This window comes from Dreissena polymorpha, chromosome 1, assembly GCF_020536995.1.
Source record: "Dreissena polymorpha isolate Duluth1 chromosome 1, UMN_Dpol_1.0, whole genome shotgun sequence".
Taxonomy (NCBI): Eukaryota; Metazoa; Mollusca; class Bivalvia; order Myida; family Dreissenidae; genus Dreissena; species Dreissena polymorpha.
This window is the reverse complement of record NC_068355.1, coordinates 108,497,216-108,510,297: the sequence shown is the minus strand read 5'-3', so window position 1 is coordinate 108,510,297 and position 13,082 is coordinate 108,497,216. Positions and strand designations below refer to the sequence as shown.

Sequence of the window (13,082 nt, the reverse complement as noted above, 5' to 3'; positions counted from 1 at the left end):
TAACTAAGCTAGAAAATAATTGAAACATATTTAATTAACATGATAAAAACTGTGAAACACAGACAATTTTATGAATTAAAAGACAAATTACCTGTTTCAGCTGCCCATCAAAGGAACATTTCTCAAATATCTGATTTTTGCAGGGAAAAATTAAGTGAGTGTCATCAGTTAAGAGATTATATTTTGTGCAAAAGAGGATGTGCAAAAAAAAGAACTGCAACTTTTGCAAAAACACATAGGAAAAAAGTGAATAAGGAGTGATTTTTTTAATATATTCATGTATAGTATCAGTGGAACTTTTTGATAAAAAAAATAATTGATAAAAAACAATTTGAATTCTGGAAGCTATTAGATGAAAAAGATTTTCTCTTTGTTTTCTTTTTATTTGTTCATATAAAAATTTCCACATGTACATGAACATGAATAAAGTCAGAAATGAGTTCAAAGGGAGAATAAATAGAAAAGGGAGATAAGCAAGTTAAGCAGTTGCTTTTTAGAGCAAATAAACTAAGTCCTTCAGCACTAAGAAGTGAACGTGCACCGAAACAGCCAAGACGCACTAGTTCAGATTCTAGTGAAAGCATGGACTTTGGAAGGCTGCAGGAACAGATAGATACCATGTGCTCTGGCATAATGGACTTGAGAGAAGATCTAAATTCAGTTGTAAAGAAAGAGGAGATAGTGGAATGTGTGACACAGGTCATAACAGGCATTGAAGTCAGAATTGGATTGCGAAGGACAAGAGGTTAGAGAAAAAGTAGATTCGTTGGATAGTAAATACATGTCACTTCAGGAACATGTAACCCACCTAAAGAAGCATCATGCAGAACAACTTCAGTCAATAGAAATGCAAATGACAAGAACGCATGCTTTAGCAAAGGAAGCAAACACAAGAGGGAACTACAATTAACAATATTCTTGCAAAAATAATATTAAGATCATGGATGCAAAAGTGGATGGTGATGAAAACTCTGAGACCCTCATAACACAAGTTGCTAATCTCTTCAACAAGCAAGGAGTGACCCCTTGAAAAGCAGGACATCATGGTTATCCATCGAATCATAGGGAAAAAGGAGAATACAAAACCAGTCCTCAGCAAGCTGATGGGGTGAAAATTTGTGTGCGTATGGAAAGGCCTTGTCCATATACACATGCATACCAAACATGAAGGTTACATCTGAAGCAACATAGAAGTTATGAGCATTTTTTGAAACCTAAAGTGTGATGGACGGACAGACAGACGGACAGTGCGATCACTATATGCCCACCTTCAGGGGCATAAAAACACAAGGCTATGAAGGAAGTGGGTAACCATATTGCTGATGATTTGACCAAACTGAACTCTGGGCTGAGCAGAGCTACGCAGGCTAACATTGCACCATAACATTGATAGTGCTTGGCTCTTCAATGGATCAGTGTATGGACTAACCTACAGACAAGAGCGTGTCAAGTTTGACATCTATGACAATGGACTTACCGCCAGACAAGAGTGTGTTAAGGCTTGGTTTTTCAATGGATCAGTGCAAGGACTAACCACCAGACAAGAGTGTGTCAAGGCTTGGTTCTTCAATTGATCAGTGTATGGACTTACACGGCAACCACCAGTCAAGAGCGTGTCAAGGCTTGGTTCTTCAATTTATCAGTGTAAGGACTAACCACCAGACAAGAGCGTGTCAAGGCTTGGTTCTTCAATTGATCAGTGTAAGGACTAACCACCAGACAAGAGCGTGTCAAGGCTTGGTTCTTCAATTGATCAATGTAAGGACTAACCACCAGACAAGAGCGTGTCACGGCTTGGTTCTTCAATTGATCAGTGTAAGGACTAACCACCAGACAAGAGAGTGTCAAGGCTTGGTTCTTCAATTGATCAGTGTAAAGACTAACCACCAGACAAGAGCGTGTCACGGCTTGGTTCTGCAATGGATCAGTGTATGGACTAACCACCAGACAAGAGTGTCAAGGCTTGGTACTTCAATTGATCAGTGTATGGACTAACCACCAGTCAAGAGCGTGTCAAGGCTTGGTTCTTCAATTGATCAGTGTATGGACTAACCACGGCAACCACCAGTCAAGAGCGTGTCAAGGCTTGGTTCTTCAATTGATCAGTGTAAGGACTAACCACCAGACAAGAGAGTGTCAAGGCTTGGTTCTTCAATTGATCAGTGTATGGACTAACCAACAGACAAGAGCGTGTAACGGCTTGGTTCTTCAATAGATCAGTGTAAGGACTAACCACCAGACAAGAGCGTGTCAAGGCTTGGTTCTTCAATTGATCAGTTTATGGACTAACCACCAGTCAAGAGCGTGTCAAGGCTTGGTTCTTCAATTGATCAGTGCAAGGACTAACCACCAGACAAGAGTGTGTCTAGGCTTGGTTCTTCAATTGATCAGTGTATGGACTAACCACCAGTCAAGAGCTTGTCAAGGCTTGGTTCTTCAATTGATCATTGTATGGACTAACCACCAGACAAGAGCGTGCCAAGACTTGGTTCTTCAATGGAACATTGTATGGACTAACCAACAGACAAGAGCGTGTCAAGGCTTGGTTCTTCAATTGATCATTGTATGGACTAACCACCAGACAAGAGTGTGTCAAGGCTTGGTTCTTCAATTGATCAGTGTATGGACTAACCACCAGACAAGAGCGTGTCAAGGCTTGGTTCTTCAATTGATCAGTGTATGGACTAACCACCAGACAAGAGCGTGCCAAGACTTGGTTCTTCAATGGAACAGTGTATGGACTAACCACCAGACAAGAGCGTGTCAAGGCTTGGTTCTTCAATGGAACAGTGTATGGACTAACCAACAGACAAGAGCGTGTCACGGCTTGGTTCTTCAATGGATCAGTGTATGGACTAACCACCAGACAAGAGCTGTCAAGGCTTGGTTCTTCAATTGATCAGTGTATGGACTAACCACCAGACAAGAGCGTGTCAAGGCTTGGTTCTTCAATTGATCAGTGTATGGACTAACCACCAGACAAGAGCGTGTCAAGGCTTGGTTCTTCAATTGATCAGTGTAAGGACTAACCACCAGACAAGAGCGTGTCAAGGCTTGGTTCTTCAATTGATCAGTGTATGGACTAACCACCAGACAAGAGCGTGTCAAGGCTTGGTTCTTCAATTGATCAGTGTATGGACTAACCACCAGACAAGAGCGTGTCAAGGCTTGGTTCTTCAATTGATCAGTGTATGGACTAACCACCAGACAAGAGCGTGTCAAGGCTTGGTTTTTCAATGAATGAGTGTATGGATTAACCACTAGATAAGAGCGTGTCAAGTTTGACATCTATGACAATATAGACAATGTGATTGAAACCTTCAGAATCTGCAACAGCAGCCAGAGGAAGTAGATTCAAGAAACTATGAAAGACCTTTTTGTAAGAATTAGTTCTGCTAATTTAATGTGTTGTTTTACATTATGTGCTACTTTCCCAGTGTCTTCTATGCTTACGGGGCACTGTGGTGTTTTTACCTATAGTTATATGTAATTTTTGTATTTTTATTTTAACGCTTGTGTATAATCTTTTAGAGTAATTTAATTGCTTGAATGAGAAAACTAGTAAAAAACATTTATCCTACATTTGTGATGTTGCTACCTCCCACAGTATATATAAATATACTTTAATGCACTAAAACATTATATATGAAATGTGCAAAATTTGTTTACTTGATCAAAGCTTACTATGTTGTTCGCATATTGATTACAAAGTTTACATTGATTATTTTGTAAACTGAACTCTAATTGTAAATCAAACTTTGTTAATTTTTAACAACACTAGCAAATGTTACATATTTGGGTTTTATATTGCTTGAACTTGTAACCATACATGTAGTTTAATTGTTGTTGTAAATCTGAATCATTTTTGTTCAAGACGCACTTATTATTGTATTATACATAAAGATTATTTAAGTGAACTAAAAAAGGTAATAGGTTGAAGGATGTATAATATTAAATCAAATTGTGTAATAAATTTTAAAATATAGTGAAAACACATTACATATGGTAGATTAAAGGGGCCTTTTCAAAGTTTTTGGCATATTTTGAAGTTTGTCATTAAATGCTTTATATTGATAAATGTAAACATTGGATCTTAAAAGCTCCAGTAAAAAATCAAGAATGAAATGAAAAAAAAGGAAAAAAAAGTAGCCGGTACCAGGGCTCGAACCAGTGACCCCCGGAGTCCTGGAATTAGTCTGAAGTAAAAACACATTAGCCCTCTTGGCTATTCTGCCAGGTTAACACAGTTTTAGTATTTTATACCTTATATAAGCAATCTTCGTAGTTTCGCAAATTTAAACGACAACAACAGAACTCTCCAAATTATTCAATCGTTTCGCGTTGCAACGCTTTATAATTTTAAGGTTTTCAAAATTCAAAACGTCAAAAGATACATATAATGGCTATATTGGACTATGGTTAATGTTCAGTAATACTGTTTCCCCACAAATATCATGACTAAAACGAAAATTTGCGAATCTGAAACAACTTTTTCAATTTTGTCAATTTACCAAACTGTGAAAAGATCCCTATAAGTATATGAATGTGCATGTCTTTGTTAATTGAGTGTATATACATATATTATAAAAGAATACAAAACAGTGGGGAAAAAAAACTACCAGTTGGGCTTTCCACCCTGACCCTTTTTTCTTTTGTAGCAGCACCCAGCACCTTGTGGGTTCTATGATCTTTCCATACTTTGAATATTACAAACCTCTTTCTGGTCATCATCAGCGCTCACAATCTGTTTCAACCGGAACTGGACCTGGGCAAAGTGGGTTGTCAACGCAAGCAAGGATGAGTTCAACTGCTCTTGTTCTTCCTCTAGACGCCGGAGTTCTTCACTCTCATTTTGAAACCTGCTGGTAAGAAGTGAAAGGCAAAATAGTGCAAGGGTTTCTATGATTTTAAGCATTTGTCTACATATTTTGTAACATTTAAAATATTTTTTTGTATTCATTTTCTTTCCTCAAATAAAAACTCATTCAGTGTTTTGAGTTCAATTCTTTCCTGTTTTACAAATAGGCTGTATACAAATGGAATTACTTCTAGTACATATTTTACTAACAGTAAGACTATTAATAAGTAGCCAAATAGTTTAAGACTTTATTGCTCTCTCAATTTCTATTTCTGTCAAGTTTTTTGCACATATTGTTGGGAATATCTTAAAATTAAACTAACCTATATTTTACTGATATTGAAATAATATTTAACTTACAAATAAGGCATTATAATTAATGGAGCGAAGTGAAAATAATATTTATAAAAAAAATATGTCTAGCATTGCTTTTTTATTTAAAAGCCAACAAACACTATTTGTTATAAGTTTAAATATACAGAACACATTCAAACTTAACTTGAATTTCCATTTAGTTGGAACTTCAACCAAATAGGCTGATGTATAGTTTATAATTATTGTTGGTTAGTGTTAAACATTTCTTGGGCATATTGGCATCAAGTAAGAACAAAATGTTGACATAGAATGGCAGGGGCGGCAAAATCTCAAACAAGAAGACCTGAAAGGCCCAAAGTCGCTCACCTGAGATAACAAGATATTATTGGGACAAATCTTCTGATCAAGTTTCATGAAGATCAGAAAATAAATGTGGCCTCTAGAATGTAAACAAGGTTTTACTATAGCCATATAAGGAAAAATGCCCCGCCCCCTGGCAGCTATGTTTTTCAACCAACCGACATCATTTATGAACTTGTCCAATATATAATCAGGATGAATCTCATGACCAAGTTTCATGAAGATCGGACAGTAAATGTGGCCTCTAGAGTGTTAACAAGATTTTACTATAGCCATATAAGGAAAAGTGTCCAGCCCTTTGGAAGCCATGCTTTTCAAGCAAACATAATTGTTTTGAACTCATCCAAAATATCATTGAGACCAATCTTCTGACCAAATGAACAATAAATGTGGCCTCTAGAGTGTTAACAAGGTTTAACTATAGCCATATAAGGAAAAATGCCCCGCCACCATGGTGGCCATGTTTTTCAACCACCCAGCATCATTTTCGAACTCGTCCAAGATATTATTGGGATGAATCTTCTGACCGAGTTTCATGAAGATAGGACTATAAATGTGGCAGAGTGTTAAAAAGATTTTACTAAAGCCATAAATAGCCATATAAGGAAAAATGCCTCGCCCCTTGGCCGCAATGTTTTTCAAGCAAAGGTTACCATTTTCAAACTCATCAAAGATATCATTGGGACAAATCTTCTGACCAAGTTTATTGAAGATCGGAAAATAAATGTGGCCTCTAGAGTGTTAACAAGGTTTTACTACTGGCGGCCATGTTTTTCAACCAACGGACATCATTTTTAAACTCGTCCAAGATATTATTAGGATGAATCTTCTGACCAAGTTTCATGAAGATCAGACAATAAATGTGGCCTCTAGAGTGTTAACAAGATTTTACTATAGCCATATAAGGGAAAATGCCCCACCCCTTGGCAGCCACGTTTTTCAAGCAAACGTAACCATTTTCGAACCATCCAAGATATCATCGAGACCAATCTTCTGACCAAATTTCATGAAGATTGGACAATAAATGTGGCTTCAGAGAGTGAACAAGGCAAATGTTGACGTTGCACAACAGACAACGCACGACGGACAAAAGGCGATCACAAAAGCTCACCATGAGCACGTTGTGCTCAGGTGAGCTAAAAATTGGCATATGCATCAGTTTGACCAACAGTGCCCCAATTCATATTATTTGATCAGCCATATCAAAATGCATGTTTATGTAAACAAGAGTAGATGTTCTTTATTATAAATACATGTTTTCTGCATATTCATCTATAAAAATTTTATAAAATACAAAATATTAAAATATTTTAAATTCTCCCGCAAGTCTTTGATTTTGTATTTTACTCATCAGCTAAAAAAGTCATGAGTGAAATACTCTTTATCTTAAACAAGAGGGCCTGAAAGGCCCAAAGACGCTCACCTGAGATAAAAAGAAATGACCTGTTCTTTGCAGCCCAAGATATCAATGAAACACAATAGTGTTCTAACCAAGTTTCATGAAGAATGAACAACAAATGGCCCCCTGGCGGCCATGTTTTTTTAACAGACCTGAACCATTTTTGAACTCTTCCAAGATATGTCCAAATTTCATGAAGATAATGTGTCTCCTAGACTGTTCACATGTTTTCACTTTATACATATAAAGAAAACTGCCCCACCACCTGGTGCCCATGTTTTTCCACTTATCACGACCATTTTCAAACTCGTCCGAGACATCCACATAGCTAATGTTTTGACAAAATTTCATGATGATTAGCCAAAAAATGATACTTCTAGAGTGTTCACAAGCTTTTTTACTATATAAATATAAACTTTAATAGTATGTAAGGCACAGGAACAAGAGCTGTTAGAGGACAGCGCGCTCGACTATTCGAGTGCTTTACAGTATAACGTAAGCCATCATTGAGAGGGGGGGGGGGAGTATAATGTGGGTGTGTGATCATTTAATAGATGATCTTTCAAAAATAAGAAGAAAACAAGATGTGTTTGTGAAACACAATGTCCCCCTATATGATGTTTGACCTTGTAGGATGACCTTGACCTTGTAAAGGATGACCTTGACCTTTCACCACTCAAAATGTGCAGCTCCATGAGATACACATGCATGCCAAATATCAAGTTGCTATCTTCAATATTGCAAAAGTATTCATAAAATAAGCGATTTGGGCCACATATATTTGACCTCTGACCTTGAAGGATGACCTTGACCTTTCACCACTCGAAATGTGCAGCTCCATGAGATGCACATGCATGCCAAATATCAAGTTGCTATCTTCAATATTGCAAAAGTATTTATAAAATAAGCGATTTGGGCCACATATATTTGACCTCTGACCTTGAAGGATGACCTTGACCTTTCACCACTCAAAATGTGCAGCTCTATGAGATACACATGCATGCCAAATATCAAGTTGCTATCTTCAATATTGCAAAAGTATTCATAAAATGAGCGATTTTGCCACATATATCTGACCTCTGACCTTGAAGGATGACCTTGACCTTTCACCACTCAAAATGTGCAGCTTCATGAGATACACATGCATGCCAAATATGAAGTTGCTATCTTCAATATAGCAAAAGTTATTGCAAAATGTTAAAGTTGGCGCAAACAGACAGACCAACAGACAGGGCAAAAACAATATGTCCCCCACTATAGTAAAAAGACCCCCCTGGCGGCCATGTTTTTTTACAAATCCAAACCATTTTCGAACTCAACTGTCGTATCCAGGTGTGGTATTGCGGTCTCGTTTGCTTACGCAAGTGAACCGGTCACGGCATGGTTACGGGTTATGTTACTTTGTGAGCACTTATGTATTAAATGCGAAATATTTATTCGACAAACCCTTATTTCCGGTCAGGATGACACCGCTGATTGGTTGTAATTCAATTAACTAAAGGTATTGCCGTTAACTTAAATATAATTAAAAAAAAAATATTCAACAGTAGGCTGTTTTACACTAAACAATTTAGAAATATGAAAATGTATCGATTTTATATTTCATTTCATTAATATTTTGTATCATTCATTACTGTTTTATTTTCAATTTTCTGACATCGTTTTAAAACATAAAGCCTGAAAATGATTAAATCTTGATAAATGAACTCTGCAAATAAGAAAGGCAAAACTTGACTTTGAAGGTTATTCTGATTCTGATTTCTATCTCCAGAAACTTATAATTGAAATTATTTCTTTGTTGTTTTCATAGAGTATCCATTTGATATGTGTTAACATATCCTAAATATGATTATATAAAGTGAATTATTATAGAATCTTGTTTTGATATGAAGTTCCCATTTAAATTACATATTTTTTGTTTATTGTTAAAAACATGCATTTAATACTCCTTCTGTGAAATAAAATATATCAAACACTTCAACTAGCTTGTATTACTGACCACTGATATTAACATCTGGCATAGAGCACAGTGAGAGGGTAATTAAGTACCTAGGAATCATGATTCTGTCAGTCTGTGGTCATTATCAATTTGTTCAGGGCAACTAATGCTGATTTTCTAACTGTATCAGACACTACCTGGCTAAGAAAGCTGAGTGGTAAAAAGTTATACACTGCAATGATCAATATCTGCAGGGAATTTCTCAAAGATGGCTTATCAGTAATAGTTCCCATTATAGATTAATTTGCTACAAACTGATAACAAATGTGACAAAACAATAAGTACAGATTTACACGAGAAATAACAACTTAGCCAAAAATGTCATTTTACTAGAAAAATATGCATTTTGAAGTATTTACCCTTTAAGTGTTTTGAAACCAAGGGGTCTAACAAATTCTAGAGCAGAAGTAAAAATAGATTGGGAAACATGACTCGGCAGGTTAAACAAGGGAGATAGATACTGCAAAATTGTGTACATGTTGTCTTTATTTCAGTTATCTCTTAGTTGATAGGCTTACCATCATACATGCCAGAAATTTTCGGGTCCAAATCGGGACAGTCCATTAAAAATGTCGGGACATTTGACCAAAAAGCAGGACACCTTTAACGATCAATCGTGCCACCTTAACTGAAGTCAGTAATCAGCTAATTATTTACAAAACCTCATAATTTCTGGCAAATATTGACAATAAATGTGTTTAGAATTGCATGAACACAGACGTTCTCCATTTTCCGGAAGTAAACACACATGTGTAGATGAATCCATTTGGGACTAAGGCAACGTTCAACGGGATGTGCGAACATCGAGCACTGTTTTCATTGAACCAATCATCCATTAGCTCTAAATTTAGATTGATGCAATATTTACACATTATTTTCTGAAAATCAGTCAAAAACGAAAGTAAATTTATTTCTCTGGTATCGGTCAGCGCTCGATTTGTTTGTAATATAATACACTGAATACCGCGTAATTATAGTATCTTTGTACTTGATGTGTGCCTTGAAATACAAAAAGCAATCTGCTTATTGCACTATGATGCATCTATCACTAGCAATTAACGACCCTTATCATAAAAATACCCTGGTGTGAATGCCCGATAAAATCAATCATTTGCCGACATATCGCTGGTAAGGTGTCAAAAATAACACTGGATCACTCGACTAGTAGATATGGTTTGTTAATAGGGGGCAATAAAAGAATTAGCAATGGTAGTTAAAGCCAGACGTAGCTTGAATAGGGAATTTTATTATGAACTTATAGAGCGTATATCGTTTTTTACTAATGTCGGGACAAATAGTGTCACATATCGGGACACCCGGACAAACACCCCAAAAGCAGGACTGTCCCGCCAAGATCTGGTCTGGCATGTATACTTACCATAAGTAATAATGACTAAAACAGTTATGTTAATTATTAAAATTCTGTGTTATGAAAAATTAAATAATACAGTTAATGGTACATAATAATGACATAATAAAACCAAACTTTACTACACAGGAAACAAATGTTCTGACTAAAGTTCATGAAGAATGGGCAACTGAATTAAATAAATAATTTTTAAGAGGTTATGAATTAATGGTGTTATTTAATTTAAAGAATCTATAGATTATTGCAAGTTTAATATGCAAAATAGGAAGGATATTAAATTTACATTGTCTTCATTGTAAGAATACATTAAAGCAGCACTTATGACATAACTAGAATGTTAACAAGGTTTTACTATAGTCATATTTGAAAAAATGCCCCGCCCCCTACCGGCCATGTTTTTCAACCAACCGGCATCATTTTCAAACTCGTCCAAGATATCATTGGAATGAATGACCAAGTTTCATAAAGATCGGACAATAAATGTGGCCTCTAGAGTGTTAACAATATTTTAATATAATCATACACATGTATAGCCATATAAGGAAAAATGACCCGCCCTTTGGCAGCCATGTTTTTCTAGCAAAGGCTACCAATTTTGAACTTATCCAAGATATCATTGGGATTAATCTTCTGACCAAATTTCATGAAGATTGGGCAATAAATGTGGTTTCTAGAGTGTAAACAAGATTTTACTAAAGCCATATAAGGAAAAATTCCCCACCCCTTGGCAGCCATGTTTTTCAAGCAAACGTAACCATTTTCGAACTCATCCAAGATATCATTAAGACCAATCTTCTGACCAAATTTCATGAAGATTGAACAATAAATGTGGCCTCTAGAGTGAAAAAGGCAAATGTTGACGTCGCACAATGGACGACGGACAAAAGGCGATCACAAAAGCTCACCATGAGCTTAAAATTAGCTGGAGCTCTGAGCGTAATCTTAACAAATTAAACTAGTCCAATATGTGGACCTCATCAGTTCCATCTTTACCGTTAAAGTCGTTTAAAAGAACAAGGTACATGTACACCGTGTTTTGAATATCTTAGTTTGATACATATATTTCTGTCTGATTGTAATAATAAAGAAACCAGTCTGTACACTGTATAACAATCGGGCCGAATGTTGAAAATGCTGCATGTTCCCGGTCTCTTACAGAAAAGAGATCACTGCGCAGGAGAGTGCCCGTCTTTTAGCTTGATTGCTCCGCAATAGCACTGACAATGTAATCGCGTTTTAACATCAGATTTTGTAAAATTTAATTACAGCTTTAATACAAAGTACAAGTGTTTTTTTTGTATTCTTCGACCTGAATGGTTGTCCTCGGAAAACTTAATTGAATAAAATCAGTTACCCAGACAAGCAAATGTACGACTCAGGCAACTTGGACATTTGATTTCGCCACCCCTGGAATGGTACATGTATGCAAACCTGTGTTCGGAGAGGGATGTACATGTATTGGGTTCAATGTCTGCAACTGCACCGAGGGGGGCCCAGCGCTCAGTGGGTCGGTCAGAGTCATACTCGTTCTCATCAAAACTGTCATAGTTGTCCTCTGATGTGGTTGCCATGGTGAAATTGTCAAAATTGGTAAAAAAGGATGCTCTGAAATCAAATTGTAGGGTATATGTGAATAATTACATGTATTTAGCATAAATGTTATGTCTAAAAACAAAAAATTTGGAGCTTAAACTTAATGAGTTAAACGCGACTCCATTCTCAATCTGAACAATTAGCTGCATAAAATTCACAAATGAAAGTTTCCAACATAAAATCTTTTTTCATTATTCGTAGCTCAAGATATATTTTCAGCCTATACGTATTGACTCAATAAATTTTAAATTCATATCTAAAATACAAACACCACTTGTTGATAACATTTCGAGGTTAGCGATCAAAAGTAAGATTTTCATGAAATAAGCGATTGAAATAGATGGACCCTGTGATTTTCAAATTCACTCTCTGAAAAATGTCAAGAAAGATACAAGATATGTTGTTAGGTGAGTGGTTTACAGTTGCCCAATAATTTACATAGAATTTTCATTAGATATTTTCAAATTTCTTATTTGTTAAAAGTCATAACTTTCTTCTATGCATAAGAGGTCTAAAATTGAAATGTCAACTTGAGAGGTTGCTACATGTTTATCTAAAACAAACTCTTAAAACTGGTTTTTCTTTTAATTTATCATTTGATCGTCCAGTGACCTAATTTTGGTGACACAAGAAAACAATAAAATCACAGAATCTCTGAACCAAATTGAAAAGTTCAACAACAAACAATACACCTTCAAAGAATTATCGCTCACCTTTTGACCAGCTGTTTAACAGGTCTCAATATCATTTAATATAATTATGGATTTCCACGAAATCCATGACGCCAAATATGTTTATTTGCACTCAGTTTAGCCTCTCAAGAAATACTACTACTAGTGTCATATATACACTGTAAAAGATTTAAAATTTAAATTTAAAGGGGTGAACTTGTGAACAGTGACCACATACCAAAAGGAGATTACTCCATTCATATTGGCAAAAAATGTCTTTTGTTTGCACTAATAGGTATTGCCTGCTTCATATTGCAATTTATGTGGAAATTTCTTTTAGGTGACCATGACCAATAGAATATTAAAATGTATGGAATATGGATACATTTTCATTAATTTAGTTGAAGCATGATTTTGAAATGCAGTAGTGTAAAACTTGTGTTTTTTTTACTTTATTCTGTTGTATTTGTATTTATTTTCAATCCTTGTTAGTAAAGCAAAATACATAGAGCGCATGC

At 35.8% G+C, this 13,082-nt stretch overlaps 1 protein-coding gene across 6 annotated transcripts in view; it reads right to left on the bottom strand.

Moving 5' to 3' along the window:
- LOC127843771 (RUN domain-containing protein 1-like) overlaps window positions 1-13,082 on the bottom strand; it is a 50,353-nt gene that overhangs the window by 30,996 nt on the left and 6,275 nt on the right. For 5 of the 6 annotated variants that reach the window (XM_052373559.1, XM_052373552.1, XM_052373544.1 and 2 more), the window contains exons 2-3: window positions 11,732-11,905; window positions 4,715-4,862 (exon numbers count right to left, since the gene is read on the bottom strand). In XM_052373559.1, the coding sequence (XP_052229519.1) occupies window positions 4,715-4,862; window positions 11,732-11,871 (288 nt within the window). In that variant the 5' untranslated portion in view covers window positions 11,872-11,905. The remainder of the gene's footprint in view (window positions 1-4,714; window positions 4,863-11,731; window positions 11,906-13,082) is intronic. The other variant, XM_052373580.1, reaches the window with a different exon arrangement.